Source organism: Oreochromis aureus, linkage group 18 (assembly GCF_013358895.1).
Source record: "Oreochromis aureus strain Israel breed Guangdong linkage group 18, ZZ_aureus, whole genome shotgun sequence".
NCBI lineage: Eukaryota > Metazoa > Chordata > Actinopteri > Cichliformes > Cichlidae > Oreochromis > Oreochromis aureus.
The window spans coordinates 18,113,605-18,135,958 of NC_052959.1; the positions used below are offsets into that span (position 1 = coordinate 18,113,605).

The following is a 22,354-nucleotide window of genomic DNA, read 5'->3' on the forward strand; positions in this document are numbered from 1 at the left end:
TGCGGATAAACATGAGAAAAAAAAGCTCCTTAATATATACACAGCATAGAGTGAATCTAAGTAGTGTTAAGCAAACTGGTTCCATGATTTAAATGAAACCAAATAAAAGCAGATACAGTTTTGTTTTCTGTAATAGCCAACTGACCAATGTGTCCTTTTAAAGAGGTGTCATGCAATCATACTAACCCCTCTTATTTTAGCCTACGAGGATATTAACAGGTTTTTTAATTATAGAGGAGCACTTTGCCTCAACATCCATTAAAGGAATGCCGTGCTAATTTTAAATCCTCGCAGCAGGCATTTGCATCAACAGAAGAAAAGTGGATGAGTTTCTCTTTAACAGCTGTAATTTGTGTTTTCCAATCACCATGCTGATTTCTGCTCATTATACTCCGGTTTCACACCGGTAAGTGAGCAAAGTTTGGATTGATTGACTCTAATTAACTAAAAAATGTTCCAAGCCATGGATTTATTATCATGCTAGCTAGCCACAAATGTCAGAGACTTTCACAAATTATTATCCTCTTAAGATAAATATCTTTGAAATCAAATGAGTGTGGAAACGCGAGGAACATGTATTGTTATACTGATGAATTTGTTTGTCATGTTTTTCTGCTGAGCTCCACATTAAAGACTCACCTGGGCAATCACACTGTTCCAGTGTATTGTTAAGCGGTACTGTATGACTGAATGACAGATGCTGTAGTTACCTAAACTTTAAAGGAACACACACTCAAGACAGATGAATAAAAATCAGACAATTATATAGTAATATAAAAGAAAATCTTCCCAGATTACAGTTTTATCAGCACTGACCACATAAGGTGTGCCAGGGTGCACTTTCATGTTATACTACTGAAAACCTATTTCCTCTCGTGTGCTCCAAAACTTGGCAGCATCTCCCTCATTGATATTTTAGACACAGTAGCACCTTTCTCAACTCACATTCTTTCCTCGACTCCATCGGCTCCATGGCTCAACTCTCCACTTTCTCATGAACAAAGAGAGGACGGTTTGAGAGGACGCCTCAGTTTTCCTGGTTTTAAAAAGATCTCAGAGCAGAATTTTGGTTAGCTTAAGAAGACAGAACGTTGCTCTGATTCACTCGGCTTCACTCCAGTGATCAGAAGTGATTACTGAAGTGAATCCAAATGAAACGGGCCCATCGTCTGCACGGTGGCGCCAGGCAGAAATTGAGAATCATGCTGCCTGTAAATCAGATTTTCTCAACATGTCTCTTGCAAAATATGCCTTGATACAAAAGTACAAAAAATCTTCCAAACCAGCTTTGAGGTATCAGAGTATGCAACAGCACAGCGAGGCATGTGCTGTATGTTTTATCCTCATCATACTGAAACAAGCATGTAATGTCCCTCAGCTGTCAAGTACACCCCCCCATTAGTATTTCCACAGTCCATCCTCTTTAGAGTAGCAGCATTAAGGTGTGTGCACTTTGAGGCACGCCCGCAGATAGATGTGATGACATCTAGTTGTGGCTCACTTTCATTTATTTAAGGGATTGATTAGACGCAAGGAGAGCAGATAAATGTGCTGGAGAGGCACCTTCATTTGAGAAATTGCCGTATAGTCAGTACAGAATATGAGACGGACTGAACATTTTTCTCCTCAAGATGCTTTTAGGGAGCTAGTGGCGTCGTGGCTTTGCGAGCAGTCGACCAAGTTAGTGTCATGCTGAATGTTTGTTCTATAGTATACAGTTGGTCCAAAAACCTATGTAAAGAAACTTTACCAAATATCTGAAAAATCTTTTTTTTTCCCCACACAAGAGATAATGTGTCAGTTTGATTTAAATATATAATTTTTTCATTGTTTTATTTTGTTTTTTTCAAGCCGACTTAGTTTGAGATGTTATGTTTAGTGTTATAACATGATACTGAGCCATGTTTCAGTCAGTTATTTGCTAAGGTTGTTGTGTCCATACTGCCCCCTTCTGTCTCCTCTAGTATGGAAGGCATCTGGTGTTATCAACAAAACAACAGCATCTCTATCAACTCAGAAGGAAAGGGTAACATATTTTCCAAGGAGTAGTCTAACAGCATTAACCTTGACGCTACTAAAATTCTAATGAGCATAAACATAATTTGTACAATTTAGATTAATATATAAACAGTTTGGTTTTTTTCACCTCTTTTCATTCTCGTGGAAATTATAAATATCTACAGATTTCGCACTTTTTGCACTTTAGCTTTTATACAGAGCAGACTTTGTGTTGTTTACCACTAGTATGACATTGTTTAAACATGATGAAAGAAAAATCAATTTTCTACAAGTACTAAATGTGATTCAGTTAAGATTCCAAATTGAAAACAGTGTTTCCCCAGGGTTCTTTAGAAAGCCAGTGGATAGTGCACACACAACATCCTTTTGTGCACACTATTTACCCCTGGATTGCTCCAGGCTAATGTCTCAATAATTTTCACTCCTTTCTCAGGTCCTTCCCACAAAGGACTTAACTAATGATCCATGGACAAAATGAAGCATTTAAATTTATTCATTAATCATTCATCTCCAGCTCATTGAAAATGCTAAACTTCCACAAAATTAAGATTGAATATTGAAAAGTGATTGAGGGAGACAGCTTTCAGTGAGTGAAGAGAGCAGAAGAGTGTGGGCTGCAATAACAAAAAAACAGGTTCTTAGGAGAGACGACGGGCTTCGCATGGGCATGGTCAAGGTGGCCAAGGTGTACTAAGTGCTAGTTAAGGTCATGGGGTTTCACTAGTTGTAATTAGATCTTGGAATCTGGAGAAGCGTAGAATTTCTGTCAACACTGCCTGTAATTATTCTCTTTTCCAATTAATGGTGACATAGATTAATTATCTGATGAGGCAAAGCCAATTGCAATCATTCACCCAGCTAAAATTAGATCAGTCCTGACAGCAGCATGAAAGTCACCTGTTTCATTGTTATGGATTTGCTGCAAGTAAAGAGGGGGGAATAGTGAAGCGTGCTAGGGTAAGTAAGTTGTCTGGTACAGGTGAATGTCCAATTACACTGCTATTTGAACTGAAGGCATCTACTCAATGGATCCAGCGGCATCTGGATTGGCTTGTTTGTTCACCCCGTAGCATCATCAGTGGTAGTAGAGTCATCTGTCAAGGATTGTAGGAAGGCTGAGATAAGTTCACTTTCCTCTGACATCCCCTCCTGTTGAAATCAGGCACAAACAGAATAAATGAAAACAGGCTAATTAGGAAAATGCTGCTTTTGCAGAAAGGCACCAATAAAGCATCTTTGTTTCATGTGTCTCCTGCGCACACAGTTGACGTGTCTGCAGCTACGAGAGTAAAGTTACCGTCTTGTTCTTATTTTTCGTCAGGAAGGAGAACAAGAGGCTCCTGGTGAACCGCGTCCAGGTTCAGTGCTCTTCTGTTTTAAAAACCTCAGCATCCAGTTTTTCTATTAAACTGCCTGGCACTGTCAACCAGCTTGGGAATCTGAACCAGCCTAGCCATGCAGAAATTCTCTGACTAACAATTATATCAGAAACAGGATCTTGGATTACTGTCCCCTGGGACTGGGGCAGTGGGCGTCTGCTCCAATCATTACTGGCCATTCAACAAGGCTCTGCACTGCTCTCCGCTGTTAGCCATTGTCAATTATGCCATCCCCAGTGTAAACTCGCAGAACACAAAGCTGAACTGCCAGTTCTGGCAGGAGTGTAACAGGATGACAGCCCGCCACCCCACCCTCCCTACTCCTACAACACCCCCCTCCCCCACCCACTCCTACCCACCCACCCTAGGGTTCCTTGGCCTCCCTTCCCTCAAGCTACTTTTGAACAAACTGCCATTTGGCTTCTTATTCCAGCACTATAACTGTGAAAGCATTAACCTGACCTCTCTTATGTTCTGCTCGTGGGGTTAAGTGGACATGATGGATTAGCACAGGCCTCATCCAGGATTCAGCCTGGTTTCACTGCAGTTACAACCAGTGTCAGTTTTATTGATTCCTTTATTTCGATTAAACTGCCAGTTGATATTGATAAACTTTGACCTTGTCAGAAATACTAATTGTGTTATAGGAATTGTGAAGGCTTTAATATTTGGATAGGTGAAGTGATTATGCCTGCCCGTAATCTCATAAAGCATTTAAAGTTGAGCTCAAAAGGGCTTTTTTTTTGTTGTTTTGTTCCATGTGTACTTTTTGGAGGATAGAGCCTGAGCTGGACTCTTCATCAGGAGCCTGTTTAAAGTGAGTGCTGCCTGCTCTGATGGACCCTGTGCTGAGCTGTGACGGGTGACGGTGTGGTGCGCTTGAATACACCAGCTCTTTTGTCCTTCACACTCTGCAGCTCTCTGATAGCTCCTCCCCCTGTGCCCCACTCCTCCCTGCCTTGAGCTGTGATCTGCTGGGGCCTTTTGAGGCTGGGCCGCTGAGACATGGCTGCTTCCTGTAATGTCTGGACCAGAACCCATCGAAAAGAAAAAAAAATATGTCAAGCAGTCAGAGGAGGAGAAACTGAGAAGGAAACCACCTGATAGCACTTTACTAGGTACCCTCCTGGAAAGCCTCCAATCAAAATCAGAGCGTATTTTGCCTCCAGCGTGTCTGCTAAATTTGTTGTTGGATCAAATTAAGCAACAAAAACAAAATAAGAATTTTACACAAAAACAACAGCTTGCAACTGCCAAACGTGGCTGTCGAGGGATTTAGGATATCCTATCGCCTAGGTAAAAAGGAAGTGAAAAAGTGGAAGTAGTTCATACTATGGTTGCATGCCACCTGGCTCTGCAGTAATACTGGACAGGACATTTCATAAAGATTCATCACTGTCCCTCTGTCCGCTTTGACCTCATCGCACATCACAGCACAGATTAGACACCGATTATCCTCTAATTGAAGATCCTTACTTTTCAACCTTGCAGAATATGCTCCAACTCTTCTGCGAGACAGACAGAAGGTTATACTATTCACAAAAAAAGCTGTAAGGCATGGACATCTTCCATGTGTTGTAATGAACTCTGAATTAGATGCAAAGTGTAAAAAAAGAAAAAGAAAGAAAAACCAAAAACGGGCTCGAATCTTAATGCAATGTGACAACACATGTATACAGACAAAAAAGAGAGGCAGAGCTAGCCTTAGACACAGGGTCACCCAGAAGGCACCGTAGCACACGCACATCATCCATCACATCAGTCTGTGATCTGATAAGTAAATGTACAGACTGCATTGTAAGAGTGGTGTCTTAAACTCCACCATAGCAGTGACGCACAAAGCCTTGGTGGATGTTTGCCTGGCTGCTCTTGCTTGGCAAAGAAGACACAAGGCAACTGACTAGCCGGATGAGGCTCAAACAATGCCAAGCATAACATGGAGTTACTGTAGTATGCAAAAGAATATGCTGCCATCCGGTAGAATACCTAGACCGGGATGAAAGTTGAATAAAAGGATTTGCCATTTAAATGAATGGTGACAGTCGGTGCAGTTTTCCAGCCTGTTTTACATGTATATGTACAAATACCTGGGCTGTTTTTATTTTCCAGTCGGTCTCTTGAGAAAGAGCCTGGCACCGGTCCAGTTCAGCCTGGCTGTAGAGGCTGCGTTGTTTGAAGTATTTCACCAAAGCTTTGTGCATCCTCTTCTGCAACAAAGAGAGCTAGGGGGAGAGAAGGCAGAGAAAAGGAATTGGTAAGGCAGGAGAGGAAATTAATGGCAGTGTTCAAGAAGAATGATGGAGGGGAATAGAGAAAGCAGTCAATAGCCCATTCTGCAGTACACGGGCCTGACAGGAATTTCACAGTCTCTTGGTTTCTCTGCCCACTCGTGTGCACTCATCAGAATCCAGTCACATCTGGCTGCCAGGATGGGGGGTTAATTTTCTCTAAATGCTTCAGCAGTTTTGTTCTAGCCGAGGCAAACTCTGTGACTGCAAAGCTGATGAGTAAAATATTTCTACTTCACCCAGTTTAACTTTATACCAATCCCCTCAAGACATATTTTACACATACACACAGAGTCATGAACCCCCCACTGAAACCAGAAATTATTCCTAGTCTCTTGGAAAGACATGCTGCTTGCTTTATTATTTGAACACAGTTTCAAGCAAAGAGGTTTAAATTCTGATAGATGCCATTGCTTTTCTTCCCCCTCCATCTCTCTACTCTTCCTACAAAGCTTATCATTGCTTGGCAATGTGTTCCCCAGTGCATTGAAAACTAAAGCGAATTAGCTCAGTCATCAGCTCCTGAAGAAAAGACAATAACAAGAATGCTCTTTATGGTGTACCCTGTTAAAACCCAGGAGCTGAAAGCCTCTACATAAACAACGCTGTGCTTACATGTACAGTAGATTCAAAAGGATATTGATAAGAGATGCTGGCACATGCTATCAGATGTTAATTAATCATGTATGTTTTAATATACAAATGCAAATCAGGAATACTTGAATGTCTTCACACTTTTTCATGAGCATTCTAATGTAAATACATTTGACATGACGAAATTTCTGTCTTTAAAAGAAAAACTACCAACTAATATTAGATTAATTAAATGAGTCTTCATTAGTCAGTTAATAAATATAATTCACTTTTCATACCACATATGTGCTTTATTTTGTGTTGTGAGACTGACTGTAACTGTTAAAGTCTAGAATATTTGTGCATCTTACTGGTGTTAAAGCAATATGATTATTTAGCTCAGAAAGTTACACATTTATATGCCTAATAATTTCTCCAATTTAGGCTTTAACCTGTCTTGACTGGCAATGGTAATAAATTTGATGAATACAGACTCTTTTATTATTGTTATATTATTAATTCAATAATAAAAAAGAAAGAATCAACATTAAACTAAAAGAATGATGATCATTTAGTTAAGGAAAACAAATTCAATCCATAATTCATTACAAACAAAGGTCATGTATATCTCTTAAAAGTGCTCATCTAGGTAATGGCCCTGTAGTATTAAACAACTATAAATTATTAAGAATATATATATACATTTATACATATATATATATATAAAGTAGAATAAAATGGAATAGTAACTTATATTCTACTGTTGACTACTATTAAAGGCAGGTAGTTGTTACCATTTCATTCTATATACAGAAATAAGATTAACACTAAGTGCTCTGTCCAGTGAAATATAGTAAAAAACAGTTTATGAGCTTAATAATGGTTATAAACCTGCATTTTACCATGTTACTGTGGAGGGGGGAAAGTCAAAATTACAATATTTTGCATATTTTGCAACTTTCTTTGTTTTAGCTGTTTTTACATGTATGGCTTTGGATGGACAATGTCGTGGGGAATAACTTCATATTAGTGGTAATCGTTTATATTTGTCCGCATATCTCAGTATATTAAGACATTTTCTGCTATGTAGCAGCTGTCCTGAACACCAAGTGAAGATTGTTTTAGGTTTGCCACTTGAACTACATCAAATGATGCCTGCTGTCAGCATTATATTGCTAGATCCCAAAATGTTTGGATAGTGGCACAATTTTCACTATTTTGCCCAAATACACCACATCAGTAGACTAAAAATGACACAATAAAGCACAGACTCTAAGCTTTAATTCAAGTTCTACCTAAAAGCTGAGAAATGTCCTTTTTTTTATATAGTCCCATATTTTAAGGGCTTAATGTAATTTAACAAATCAACATAAATACATTTTGGTTTCAATAATTTTTATAACATTTATCTCCTTTGGTAGGAATTAACTGCCTGAACTCTGACTTTTTTCTTTTCTTTTTTTTTTTTTGCCAGGCTTCAACTTTTTACTTTGTTTTCAGGGAGTCACATGCAGCTCCACAAAGTAGAGGTTAGGTGAGTTACCTTCAGAAGATGCCGGGCTGCTTTCTTAGTATACTTTGGATCACTGTCTGTCTCTACTGTGAAGCACTGTAAAGCCAGCTCTGCAGTACTTGGCTAAATCTGAGGGGGATTTAGCTCTATCCACTTTAGAATGAATCCACATCCTTTTACTTTCAGTGACGTCATCAGTAAACACTGGTGACCCAGTGCTACTGGAAATCATGCATGCACATATGTCACACTGCCTCCAGTGATATTTTATGACTGGATCACAAACTATCCCAAGCCTTCCATTACAATATTCTGGTACAGGTTAATCTTGGTTTCATCTGTCCAGTGAATGTTGCTGCAGAACTGCTCTGGCTTTTATTTATTTATTTTGGCTAAGTATAATATGGCCTTTGTATTCTTGAGGCTGATTAATAGCTTTCACCTTGTGGTGAACAGTCTGTATTTGCCCTTGCCCTTCTCTTTATGGTAGACTTGGATAACTATATAACTACCTCCTGATGAATGTTCTTCTGTTGTTTTTCTTCGTTCATTCTTTCCTCAACGGTATTTTCTTTTCCTCAGAATTTACCAAACCGGTTTATCTGGCCAATCTCAGTGTTCTCAGTATCACTGTGATCAATTTATTTTGCAGCCTAAGAGTGGGCTGTTTTACTTGTACTCAGAGACAAAGAGACCTTTGACTGCATATTGTTGCTTCACAGGCTACCCAAAACCTTTACCTGCTTAATTTGTGAAGAAATAACAAAAGAATATTGCACATCTATTTAATTACTTTAAAAGTACTGAAAGCAGAAGCTTGGTATATAAAATACCTCCATGACAGTTAAAGTAGTATTTATGCTTAGGGTTAGGGTTTGAAGATGGTGAAAACTGTGTCACTGCCCACAGTTTCCATACCTAACTATATTTCAGTGATACCTTAGAGATGAGTTTCACTGTGCCCCTCAGTTAAATTTAATAAAAGAGATTATGGACTCTGCAAAACTCAAATGACTGGCATCTCACACACTTGCACTAATGTACTGATCTCTCAAATGATCCTGACAATGTTAAATGCATTTACCTTGTTGCCTCCAGTTATAAACAAATCAATTAAGAGCACTCACATTGTGTAACATATGTACTAACTGGGACACAATATGCAAGCATTATAAGGATAATTGGAAATTTAAAACAGGAAGGAAATGCATTTGAATGTGTCTGTATAAATCAGATTAAATGATTAAATGTGATAGGCTGACATCTACATTTCAGAAACATCGCTGATTATGAGCTTGTTATACCAAAATAAGAAAAACAACTAAATTTAGCCATAAAACACTAGCCGTGAGGCTGCTGTTGTACAAGTGTGGAGTTGAAACAAACAAAAATGGTGAAAGCTGAATCCGGAGTAAAAGAAAATCAGGCTTTGATCATGAGCGTGGAAAATCCTGTCCACAGGATTTTATTTTTGCATGCATTTTTCACTTGATAACATTCATGCAGTTAGATGAGGAATTGCTCAAGTAAAGGTATTAGTCATTTTTGGAACAAATAATATGTATTTTTCATTGCAGGAACAGTGTGGCTTCTTCCTGGTGTTATGCTTGTCATGTGTAATTCTATTCTAGTTAAATAGTGTCAAAATCTATAAAGATTAAACAGTAAAATGCTGCTGAGTTGTCTCCCTCAACTAGTCAGACCTCTAGTGCTATTTTAGCACTGTCTGATCCTGACCCGTGTTTGCTGCTGATCCCTCACCAATTACTGCGGTGAGCAGGGCAAATCTGTAACACGACGATGATAAGATTTTTCACCTCTGGCCACCTTACAAAACTATAATCAGGGAAATGTTGAAGTTATAGTATTTACATGTACCATCAACCTCTTGCTTTACTCCCCTTGGTGGAAAAACTACATAGCTATCATTACATTATGTCACATCCATCATCCTCCTCCACTCGAGTTATCTCATTATTAGACTGCTGCAGTAACCTCCTTACTGGTTGCCAAACTAAAACCTTCTTAAAATTACTGCCTATATGCAAAGAAGTGGTGTCTGGTGCAAAGTAGGATACCACCAAATAAAAAGGTCTTAGGTCATGAAACAACAATAACAGAAGGAGGGGAACAGATAGCAAATTCAACTCTAGGTTATATAAAATGTACCTGTGTGTAGTAATGAAAAGATTTATGTGCGCTGTTTTTCTCACTCAGTGCAGACACAGACTCCTGTTTGGCCTCCATGAGAATCTTCCTAAGGTCTTCATACTGGCTTGCCAGGTGTTTGTTCTTCTTTAGCGCAATTTTAAGTGCTTCCTGAAAGAGCATGAGCAAAAAAGTTCAGGATCAAATAGTAAGTGTTTACTGTAGCTATGAAATAGTTCCCCCCAAAATTAACATACAGTATACTGCAGACCTGTATTATAACTACTGTGACATACCTGCACTACATCGTCAACATTTTGCCATCTAAAACACTGATTCAGATGGAGTGTGTCAGTACTGGATACTTGCCCAATACTAGTTTCTTTGTTTGTTTGTTTTCTTTTCAAAGTAAATTAAGTCTGCATACCTTACTCCAGTGGGAGTCAGGAATTATTTGGATGTAACAACTTAACCACAGATTATAGTGAAACTAACCAATAAAACTTTAGCAGTGGGCGATACTTATACTGACTCATAAGGGTGGTATCAATACCGACACCAATATGGTGTTTCACCCCCAGCTGTTGACAGTAATTTACAAAAATCCAAAGAACATATATATATATATAGGTAGGGCTAATTCATCAGATTGCTTGTTGGAGAACTGGCAGCATCATTACATATACAAAATAGATACTGAATAATTACACTGATTCTTGTTTAAGAGACTCTACCAGCTCTACAGAAAAAAAGATTATATATAGATATAGTGAAACAAGATACGCAATATACAGCACTTTGAGTGCTGTACAGTAAGCCCCTACTGACCATTTAGAAGCTGCACCACTGACCTGCTTCGTGTGTGTGTGTTTATAGTACGATACGCAGTTTGTAATTGTGTTGTTAAATAAGGCGACATAAACAGTGGCCATACAGCGCCGTACGCTTTTCTGGGAAATCAAGCAAATAAATCACAGTGAGGATGCGTCTCTCTGCATGTCCCTTTTTCATTTGAACAATGTTTCCTGAGTACTGGATAAGGGTGTGAATATCTCAACTCTACCTGCAGACATAATGAAGTGTGTCTCTGCAGTAAAACAGAACAGCACTAAAGTGATGAGTTTAACCCAGCAGAAAGAGGGGCTGTAAACATGACAAATGCCTGCTATTGATTTCAGGTTTAATTACTCCATGCAGCACTGACAAAGCCCATCTGATGCTGTTGTGAAGTGTAAATGGAACAAATTACACTTCATTGCCCATAAGAAACTGATAGCGTCGGCAGTTTGCATTGTTTACTTTGTCCTCGACAGACGACAAGCCCTGATCAAATCAAAAAAATAGGTGCCTTCCATGTGTGTGCAGTGTGCTTTGAATAGAGATCACCACAGATTTCTAACCAGTTAACCTATTTCAGGTTGATGTACCCTGTGTGTGCAACAACCACATACTCAAAAACGACCACATATGCTTCCAGCAGCTTTTAGTTATACTAACCTGCATCGGTTTCTAAAGAACAGGGGGGATGGGGTCACATATTAAAAAAAAAAAAATCTCATTTATAAAGGTTTCTATCATTCTGCTTCATGCACTGTGATTTCTGAATGCACACGCTCCCCGTGATGTTTTGCCACTGTACACATTATGCGTGTTTCATATTGGTCCCAATGATTAGTGACCAATTTCCTTAGAACCTCAGTCTTGTCTCTGATCTTTTTATTTAGTGAGAAGTATTGTTGTTATATCATCTTATTTTGTCAAGTGAAAAAGACTAAACCCTTTTTTGCATGACTAACTTTTATCTGGCTAATGGGAGTTGTGTCTATGAGGAAGACTTCTAATTCTTAAATTGTCTCACGCCAACAACTTCTTTAAAGTTGCTGCACTTGGATGCATGGCGGCTTAAGCTCCATTGCCTTTTCTTGTTTTGAACTAATGCATTCTTGATCACCGTTTAATGAAACTATATACCACATGGCGATTTCACATTAGATAAGCCATGTGAAACCCCCATCAGCAAAGAGGCTCTGGCTGGGGCTGATAATCCTGCAGATGAAAACCTTACAATAAATAGGGGTTTCTCTTACAAAGGAGTGTTCAAATGCTTGCCATTTTGTGCACAGCAGAGTCACATTTTTACAAGGGGCTATTTTCAGACATAAATATAGCAAGGGCCAGATTATATGCTTATTTGATGTAGTGAACTGCGGGCTTACATTCAAACTGCTCTTGAAAATGTTGGCCAACAGGTAACAAAAAAGAACACCGCATCTCACCACGACATGCATCATCAAATTCGTCCAGACAAAAGACTATAACAACAGTGAGTTGTCATTTGCGGAAAAAGCACTTAAACGAGATTGACCGTGGCTTGTAATTTTAATTGCACACAGCTCTTTTCTCTGTATCTTAAGGGAAGTATTGTGACAAGCAATGTGCTGACACTAATCCATAAACAAATAAGCAATGAGATGTTTTCTACAGCTTGTCTCTGATTTCACAGTATTTGACACAAAAGTCATGTATTAACAGAGAGTTATTGAGAAAAACATTTTTCTTTTTTTTTTTACCTTGGTGTCTTCCATTTGCTTTTTTCTTGCTGTAACATGAGCGGTGTGTGTCTGCATGGATCGCTGTGTTCGTTGTTGGCAGTTATTAATGTCAGACTGCAAGGTGCTCATAATGAGAGCAGCTGATTTGTTTCTGAACTCCAGCACATCAAAAACACTCCTGGAAGGAGAAATCAAACACATCAAATCACATAAAGCTAAATAATTGCAATAATTATGATTTGTTTTTTTTAAAGGTTGCACAATTTTCGAACATTCAAGTCAAAGTACTAAAGAGGTTTTATATTAGCCTTTTTTCTTCCTTTCCTCACTCTAAGCTATTACACCTAGCACAACTTACTGAAGTTCTGCTATGACTTCTGGGATGTTTGCAGCTATTTTTTCCATTTTATCTGAAGCATCCCGGTATTCCTCACTTTTATTCATAAGGTCACTGATCCTTCCCACAGTGTCGTCGTATTTCTGTATAGCAGCGCTGTGTAAATCCTGTAAACAAAGAGGTGCATGAATTTACAAAAGTCTAAACCCTATCTCCAAAAGTTGAATCTGTTCATCTGGACGTAGCGTTTTGTGGGAGAAACGTTTCGTCACTCATCCAAGTGACTTCTTCAGTCTCAGCTGACTGCAGGTTTCCCCAAACCTTAAACGTTTCTCCCACAAAACGCTACGTCCAGATGAACAGATTCAACTTTTGGAGATTTACTTTCCTGGATGATTGAGAATGCATCAAGACGTCTAAACCCTATTTTGTTCAAAGAAAGAGATTATTTTGATAAATAGCCATGACTAGCTTTGGCCTCAATGAGCTTTACAGCGTAAACCTGACTTAGCAACCTGCTTCATGCACCCTTGTCCTTCTTACCTGAGCAGCTTTCAGATGATCGCACTGGAGGTCCTTCTCATTCTTAAGGTTGATTAATGTCTTCCTGTGTTCACATGAAATCCTTTCCAAAGTGTCTATCATTTTTTTAATTTCCTATTTTAAAAAAAGAATAGTTAGAAATGTAAGTGTCTTAAACTTTTGAAATGTTCCTCAACTATTATAAAGCTGTTCTGCTACCTCCATTTTTGTCTCCAGGGCTTTTGTCACTGAGGATGCATCTTCAAATTCTTTCTGAAGTTGCTGATTCGTCAACATTGATTTCCTTTGCTGTTGTTTAAGTTGTTCATTGAGATCTGCACACTGAGTCTGATGGAATAGAAACATGAAAGCCAGAATGTCATCACACTGACCTCAACAGGTGTAAACAACACCAGGAAATGGGAATACACAAAGTCGATCAAAGTGACTAAAGTTTACTTCTGAAACACCTCATAAATATACCTTAAGTTGTTCCAGGGTAGTCCTCTGTCCTGTCAGGTCTTTCCTCAGGTTTTCAATCGCTGTCTGTACAGCACAGAAAGAGCATACAAAGAGGATGGGCTCTCACATTTTACACTGTAACCCATGAGCATTATACATATGTTGCCACTGACCCTGGCCCTCTCTTTCTCCGTGAAGGTTAGCTGCTCTTGTACTTCGAGCTCAGCCTGAATGACACTGTGCCGGGATACAACTTGGGTCACTTCTTCCTCGGCCCTTTCCCACTTCTCGTCATTGTCACTGATTTTCTGGAGCATCTGTTTCCTCTCCTCACACATCTGCTTCACTGCTTTCTCGCTAACAAAAATCACCCAGTGAAGTAACGTCATACACACACGAGGACCACTGTACACAGTAATGAGATTTATGAAAAGGTGATGCATGTTCTGGCTTTTCCATGGTACCTCTCCAAAATGTTTGTCTTGTAGTTTTCCACACTCTGTTCATACTGCATGTTTTCTTTATGGAGAGCTGCAAAAGTTTTGCGTTTTGATTCGAGCTGTTTTTCTATGCGGGAGACTTCTGCTTCCCCATTCAGTTTCTGTGGATAACATGGAAAGACGAACTTCATGGACGAGTGTTAACACAAACTTATTTTATACTCATGTGTTTAAGTGAAATGTTCATGATATTTGTTTCAATTTCAGAGAAAAAAAGGAGCACACTACTCATTTTTAATGGCAGAGTACAAAGTGACAAAGATTCTGGAAGAGTTTGTCTGAATGTGTTAAAGGAAACTGCTTTTCCTGCTTTTCTACTGGGAATATATAAGACGTATCACTCTGTAACACTCATTGCTCATTGCACTGTCCATTTTCTTCCACTTGCACTGATTTCAGTTTTTAGATTCATTTTTATGCTAGGGTTTGGGGACAACGCAGATAATTCTGTGGCTAACACTGCATACAGTCTTACCATTGTGACAAACATAGGTAGCAATAGGGCCTCTTAAATGATGAGGAGATGTGCAGAGTATTTGTGACTTTGTAACATTTTTGTGGTTCTACTTACAGTTTTCGCAATATCTTCTTGCAGGGAAATTAGTTTTTCTTGTAACTTCTTATTCTTATGTATTTCACCCTCAATTTGAACATTTAACTGTGCAATCTATAAAAAAGGTTCAACAAACAACAGGGGGAAAAACATTAATATCATTACTCCTAAGTGCTAATAATTAGTATAAATATGGACTGTGTGACTTACTGTGTCGGTTTCAGTTTTCTCTAGCTCCATCATCTCAGGGATACGCTGAGTTATAAGTGCACACTTCTCTTCTGCAAGAGCAATGGTCTTTTCAGCATCCTTTATTTCATCATGTAGACCATCATCCATCATCTTCAACTGATTTAAACTTTCCCTGGAAAAAAATAAGACACAATTTTGTCTAGAAATATGCCCTCATTCAAAAAAATCTGTTATATGTTATTCTATATATTTGCATAAGTATTATAAAATTATTTTAGTGTATCAGGACATCTGAATCAATATTATTTTCCCATGAAAAGAATTTATATATGTACAAGACAAAGATGAACCTAGAATAACCACAAGGTTCAAAATATGTTTAGCTGTATGACATTAAGGCAAATGAAAAGAATATATCTGGATATGAAAAAATGTTTTAAACATGGCTAAAAATGAATGCATGAATAATATGTATGTCGTACCTGAAGAGTTTAAACTCAGTGTAAAGATATTTTAGCCTCAAACCGAAGGTATTTTTTAAATATTTATATATTATTTATAGTCATTTAAATATTTAGCTGGAAAGTTTGGTATCATCAGCAAATAGCCCTGGGAGAAAACATTTAGGACCAAACGGAACCCTGGGGTATCCCACATATTCTCAACTTCTCAGACAGACGCCCATAACAAACATACTTTGGTGACTTTGAAATGAAGACTTTTAATTGAAGATCTATTCTAATGTGTTTCTAGTGTGTTTCAGTGGATACTCACAGTTTTTTTGCCAGAGTATTCTTCAGTGCCAGTAGCTCTTGGTCTGCTGATATCTTCTCTTTTTTAGCAGCCAGCTCCATGTTTTTAAACCTATTCTGGGCTAACAGGAGATCACGCTGTATTTTTGAGCAAGCGTCATTAGCCTAAAGAAGAGGGTGAGTCATGGGATTAGTATTTTTCAGAAATATTTTTCATGATGAATTTCACACATTTATATACAATAAAAGAAAACATGAAACTGTTATGAAATCATACTGAGAGTCTTTTACCTACAGGATCCACTGCTAAAAGACTGACTGCACACTTAGAAGAGCTTTTACATATTGAAACTTTTTGTCATCCAATCATTTCATTTCTGCACAAAGTAAAAACACATCTGCACATAAGCACTAGGCTTTAAGCACAGATTAGGTTGAATTTGGTCGCACTGTTTAATTCGGTCATAAACTATAGAAAGTGGCAAGTGGAAAATGTAAATGAACACGATTCACTCTTTGAGGATCATGAATATCACTAACAAATTAAAAATTCATTTTATATAGAAAGTGGATAAATACATCAACAAGCATGCAACCCAGAGCGTTTCCCTATTTGTGAATCACAAATAGAAATACAGAAGAACTCACAGGCGACTGAAAGTGAGCTACAAAAGCTAGAAAAAAAAAATCATGGTGCAACTTTTTAGATTTTACATGAACACCCAGAATATGACAAGCGCTCTTATACTGTAGTAGTCAAAATGAATCAAAAAAAACTTTACCCTTCCACACCTGTAAACTACAGTTGCAAACCCAAGTTCCAGTGACTAAACATGATCAATAAAATCACCCAAAATGCAATTGAGTTGTTATTTTTCATTCTGAAGTGTAACATAAAAGAACATTAATCTTGCCTGGATTTTGTGCTTTCACATATTTGTGCTGTGTTAACAACACATTTGTAGAATTCTTGGGAAAATAACTACACGAATCTTAATCTTCCACCAATAATGCATATTGAAAAAGTGCAGATGTTTGTTTGAAAGTACAAATAAATCCTATTACAGCCTACCTCCACTTGTTTAGCGTTGATCTGGTTTACGAGGTCTTTCTGGAGGTCGATTTTGTCATTCACAATTGGAACTTGTTTTTTGGCAAAACTGATGTCCTTGTGTAGGCGCTGATTCAACCCCTCGGTGTGTGACAGTTTCTCTCGGGCTTGGTCAAGTTTCTCTCTTTCCACTTTCAGCTGCCACTTTAATTCAGTGATATCTCTAATGCAAGCCTCGTGTTCTAAAAGTGTAATAGTCAAAAATTAATTAAAAAGCTTACTCAGTGAGTTTAAGAAGAAAAAAAATCACAAGAAGCAGCAAGCAGTTCTATGAGGATGTGACACCTCATGGTCACTGACCTTTCTGCACAACATAAGCATGCTCTTTTTGCCTCCACAGTGAAATACTGTCCACTTTGCTCTCCAAAAACCTCTTCCTTTTTTTCTCTTTAAGCAGGGCTTCCTCTGCATGCTGCCGATCAGCCTCCAGCCGCTCAATCAGATACACAACCTCGCTGAGGACATCATTTATTTTCTTCAGTAGTGGAGATAATGGACAACTTTCTATGGGATAGAAAACTTATATTTCAACTCCATAAACAATACAACAATAAATATGTAAAGTCAGTTTTCCAAAGCTATCTCATCTACAGTATGATTTTATGTTATCTGCAAACAAAACACGTTCACCTCTTGCACAAATTGCAAAGCCTTCAACATACAAATCTGTAGACATCACGGAGTCAGAATCTGAGTCTCTGGATTGAAATCTGACAAAACAAGTTGACCTCATGTCATATTTCATAATGAACAAAACAAAATAAAGCAGGAAATCAAAATAATGAAATACTTTACCTTAAAGTTTTGCTGTATTTATGGTTATTCTGATCAGCCTGTGATTGATATCTTCCAGACTGACACACAATGAAAGGGAAAATGCATCTTTCAGTTTCTTTTAACACCTATCAGGATATTTGTGTTATAATCTCCCACCTGTCGGACCACTTGATGCCATTATTTTACCTGCTGACATCTGTTTTCCACTGTCATCTTCATCTCTTGGATATGGTAGATAATACTGTTAACCCATGGTGAAGGACTGTTGAGCAAAGCACAGGTGCGACGTCTACCAGAGCAAACAGCTTGAAGATCCACTTGATCTTGAGACAGATAAAACAGCATACGGTCAGTAAAAAACCAACCACACATACAATCCATACACTATAAATTAAATATTACATAGCTATAACACAGTTTATCTCTTTTTCTTTATGAATAGAGTCTGTTTATTTGAAGCAAACACTCGCTCAAATGAATTAATTAATTTTGGAAAAGCAATTAATAAAATGTATTTGGCTGTGAAAGCTGTTGTGTGCTTCTTTACTTGCACTTTGATTCTAGTTTTACAGACAGCAAAATACTGGGAGCATCAGTGAGAGAACAGAGAAGTCCTTTCAGTGTCTCAACACAAACCAAAGGGTGCAAATCTTGGTGGTGAAAGGACGCCATCTGGCTGTCACAAAGCGGTGCGGTTTACAAACCTGCACAAATATTAAAGACAGACTTTTGATAAGCTAGTTCAGATGAATAAAGACTAAAGTGATGCTGCCTCTGAACATACAGCATTACTACAAATTCATTGCAAATATACAGTAAATTCACTTGACTATACTATATGTAAAAATGTATCCTGGTGTCTGTTACAACAGCACAGTGATCTCTCAGGTAGCTTGAAGGCCAAAAGTTATATTGAAATGTTTCTGTGACGCTAGGACTTAGTTTTAATTAGGGATTAATTAGCGGTCACAGAAAAAGTTACACATTCATTCATTTTGTTATACTGTGCATAAGCGCAGCTAAGATTGAGTTGTATATGTTTATATTCTTATTTATATCTTATTTTCTCCTAGCTGAGTTCAGTGTATCAGCAGAAGGAATTAGAAGACCAAAGAGTCAGTAAGAAGCCAAACTTTAACATTATCAAGTTAGTCTAGGATTATATGAAGAGACAAAAGACAACAAGATGCCCTAAACTCAAAGAACTGTGGCACCGGCTCATCCCATTTTTAAAACAATATAACTGAAATAAAACAGTGACTGTGATGTCTGCTGCCTTGGTTTTCTGCACAGCCTTTTCCCTTTACTTTTGCTTTACATCTCCACAGAAGTCCAAATTCACTTCCAATTCCAGATTGTGGCAGTTTAGTTCACAATTATTTACTTATTTTTAAGCTGAAAAACATTTCAAAGAAATCTGCTTAAATAAAAGTGAACGTTTCTTTTCTTTTTTAAGCCTATGGAATCCACTATTCTTTCAGAGTCTGTGAGTATTTGTATTAAATAATCTTGATCTCAGTAAAGGCCAACTGTGTGCAACCTGTGTGTTGTATTAAAGGCAGTCATCCTATTTACTGCACTTTGAAGTGAAAAGTATTCATGGCATTTTTTGAAAGCACGCTCTCTTTGCTTTTAAAACCTAAAGCATTTTCTCAGTACAAAACATTTTTCATGACCACAACAACTGATTTACTGCCCAAGGCTCTTTGACTCTGTAATTATGCAACAATGAGCACATGTTATTCAGTCCAACTTTATTTATATAGCGCCAGTAAGAACTCACTTTTAACAGGATGAGACTTCAAGGATAACCATTCTCAGGAAGATGCTGTGACCAGCCAGTGAGTAAAGAGTGGAAAGAGAAGAGGGAAAAAAGGAGAGTACAGTGATGCCATGGACAAAAACTTACAGTGTCCCACTTTTGGGGAAGGAGTTAAAATCTCCACTGGTTGGTCTCATTCATTAGTTTGTATCACTTAGATCAAGTCTGAGCAGACCAAGACTGTTTCTGAGCTCTCCTTGATCTGAGAGAACCTGTTAGATCTTTTCTTCTTAGCCTTTAATTTTTTTAATGTTAGTAAAGATCAGACAGGAAAGTTGGGTTGAGAGCAAGGGGGAGTGGTGCAGGGCAGACTTAAACCCAGGCCCCTGCAGGCTTTCAGCATGTGGGTCACCCAGTCAAACAGGTGAGCTATAGCAGACCTTTTCTTGTTAACCTTTGGGGCACACAAGCACCAATGTAGACTGAAAATCATAGCTGAATTGTGGTTTCAGTCCTTTAGATGTGATAAACAGGTGAAGCCCATATGCAACAACAACTGCCCCCAGGGTTTTTCCTAAGTATAAAGACAAAATTGGCTCCAGTCAGTTGAATGGTGTAGAGAAGACATAAAAAGCATGATGTAAGACCCAGTGAAAAGGCAAACCTTCAATAGTAATCAAAAATAATGATAATAACAATAATAATAATAATAACCATGAGGAGTGAGGGGGAAAACAATAGAACAGAGAGCGAATAAACACATTACAAAAACAAGGGTCTAATCAAAACAGGAACCAAAATCTCAATAAATACTAAACAAGAATCCAAAGCTCAACAAAGCCAGGACCCTGACAGTATTAGCCATCCACCAGAGGAAATATATTTTTAATTGGGGTTTAATTTACTCAAGCATAAAATACATTTTTGTTATTAAAAGCCAAAAACAGCAAGAAAATCCAGACATCTATTAAGTAAGGTAACACGGACACTGACCAACCTTACCTATGCTTCACAGGAGAAAGTGTGTGCCCTTGAGGAGTTTGCAAACTCGTCTCAACAACAAAAAGACCGAGACAGTGACATCTGCAACCTTTTCCACGTGACTGAGACCAGTTATCTTATCATGATGCTTCCAGAACAGCTTCTGAGTGAAGTAGCTCAGACTAAGTAAAGAGACTGGGGGAAAAAAGGGAAAAACTAAAAGGAAGACCATCTGCTGCTGAACAGCTGAGATGAATAATACACTCTGAAGTTGGGTAGGAAGGTGCTAAGGCAATATGTCAGTGGTGGGCTGAATTAGCTCTAAATCATACTGGCAGGGTGTATTATAGCCACAGAGGAGGCCCATGTGAACCTCACTTGCAGTGCCATTTTTGCCAATGATGTTAGATAGTGACATTTCTTCAACATCATTAAATATCATTACATTTACTCAGCATTTTAATAGCTCTGTGTGGTGCAGATGCTTAAGCACTGCCTGGAAGCCTAACACATAACAAGCCTCTACATTTAAACAGGGTGTTAGCCTAAAAAAAAACATCCCTAAGGTTATTAATTTAGACTGCTTGTTGTAAAGTGTGTAGAGTTAAAGTGGATTTATTTGCAGGTGCATCGCTTCTCTTCTCACCTTGCTGACTTGGTCGTCCTTCCCTGGATGGGAATCTGAGGGGTTCAACGTCCGGCATTGCTGCAACTTCCCCAAAATGTATTAAAAAGAACACATCGCTGAATATAGAGCAACTTTTCAGCGCACTGTAAAAGCGGGAGAGACATCAGTTAACCTTCATTGTCTAAGCTCAACCTGGATCTTTAGCTCCAAAAAACAGAAAAATATAATTGGTAGCTAAATATTTCTGTCACTCGGGTTATAATAGATTTAATTCCTGTCGTTGAACTTTGGGTCAAAGTTGCGCTAACTGCAAGTTGATACCTTCACTCATCTCCGGATGCCGCTCTTTTAGCTAACGTTAAGTTAACGTTTAATTAACTGAGCTAATGACAAATTAATGAGCTGGGGGAGGTCGTTGTCATGGCACAAAGTGAAAGCGGAAAAATGAATGGCTATCAACTTACTTGTATTAATACGCTTCTGGCTGGCAGCCATCAGAGAACTGTCTTAAACTGTGATACTGCTCTTCTGAATTAAATACCTCACAGCTGACCAGCAACAAATACAAGTTGCCCCTTCTTTAAAGTTTTCTTCGAATGAATCAACTGAAGTTGCTGTCAATCTTCTTCGAAGGTTGCTTAGCAACAAGGGGGCCCTGTACGCTCGGGAAGGGCGAGTTACGTTCAAGAGCAGCAGCTGTTTTGCTGCACGGGGAGGTCTCCTACAGTCATGTGAAATTAGCTACTTTTTTATTTTTTAAAAACACATTATTTATCACAAAGGTGGGATTAATGTCAAATTCAACTTTTATTTTTTATATTTTTAGGCGATTATAGGTACAGCAATTCTACTTCAGTAACCTATTGTCCAAGAATCCCACAGAAAGCGTTAGTTTTAAACACCACTCAGCAGCCATCTTGGAACGCACTTTGGAGATTTATTTTGAAGTTTCATATAAAATATGTGACCATTAAAACATAAACCACTGAATTTATAAACTAACAGGCAAATCTAAAAGAAAGAAGATGATATCAAATCTGATAACGTTTGTTATGCCTGTGAAGCCATGTGAATGTCTGTATGTAATATTGTACTATATATAAAAGTAAAACTGAAACGCACTGAATTAGCATCACTGCTGCTATGCTGTTGCCATATCATCTCTCTCTTACAATGTGTTTGGTTATTTTAACGATGAATAAACATTTTAGGACTTTCTAAAACTCTACACTTATGTACAAAAATTTAATCTTAAACAGTGTAATATTTTATTGTTGTTTTTTTATCGTTTTTTTTTTTTTTTTA

The 22,354-nt window shown here is 38.1% G+C and overlaps 1 protein-coding gene across 5 annotated transcripts; it reads right to left on the reverse strand.

The window, feature by feature from the left end:
- Nucleotides 1-2,288: 2,288 nt before the first annotated feature.
- Nucleotides 2,289-21,665, reverse strand: LOC116318711 (coiled-coil domain-containing protein 178). 5 transcript variants are annotated; one of them, XM_031737816.2, is made up of 21 exons: nucleotides 21,514-21,665; nucleotides 21,068-21,192; nucleotides 17,865-18,001; nucleotides 17,697-17,755; nucleotides 17,532-17,611; nucleotides 17,202-17,405; nucleotides 16,863-17,083; nucleotides 15,813-15,955; nucleotides 15,057-15,210; nucleotides 14,865-14,960; nucleotides 14,258-14,394; nucleotides 13,967-14,150; nucleotides 13,815-13,877; nucleotides 13,551-13,679; nucleotides 13,353-13,466; nucleotides 12,831-12,976; nucleotides 12,491-12,650; nucleotides 9,942-10,091; nucleotides 5,486-5,620; nucleotides 4,165-4,423; nucleotides 3,100-3,168 (listed from the first exon to the last, which is right to left on the reverse strand). In XM_031737816.2, the coding sequence occupies exons 2-20, from the start codon at nucleotides 21,123-21,125 to the stop codon at nucleotides 4,211-4,213; spliced, it is 2,583 nt and encodes an 860-aa protein (XP_031593676.2). In that variant the 5' UTR covers nucleotides 21,126-21,192; nucleotides 21,514-21,665; the 3' UTR covers nucleotides 3,100-3,168; nucleotides 4,165-4,210. The 5 variants fall into 5 exon arrangements, 3 of the variants coding, with proteins under 3 accessions (XP_031593677.2, XP_039458729.1, XP_031593676.2); XR_004199338.2 differs by lacking the exon at nucleotides 4,165-4,423 and having other exon boundaries at nucleotides 2,289-3,168; nucleotides 9,986-10,091; XM_031737817.2 differs by lacking the exon at nucleotides 4,165-4,423 and having other exon boundaries at nucleotides 2,298-3,168.
- Nucleotides 21,666-22,354: the final 689 nt, after the last annotated feature.

What these genes read in the sequence shown, in the direction of transcription:
- LOC116318711 (XM_031737816.2), bottom strand. Translation starts at nt 21,125, where the DNA reads ATGCCGGACGTTGAACCCCTCAGATTCCCATCCAGGGAAGGACGACCA. An exon ending in AATACTCTGGCAAAAAAACT is followed by an intron (nt 15,211 to 15,812) that starts GTGAGTATCCAC and finishes ATTTTTTTCCAG; the next exon opens with GGAAAGTTTAAATCAGTTGA. An exon ending in AGCAAATGGAAGACACCAAG is followed by an intron (nt 10,092 to 12,490) that starts GTAAAAAAAAAA and finishes ATGCTCTTTCAG; the next exon opens with GAAGCACTTAAAATTGCGCT.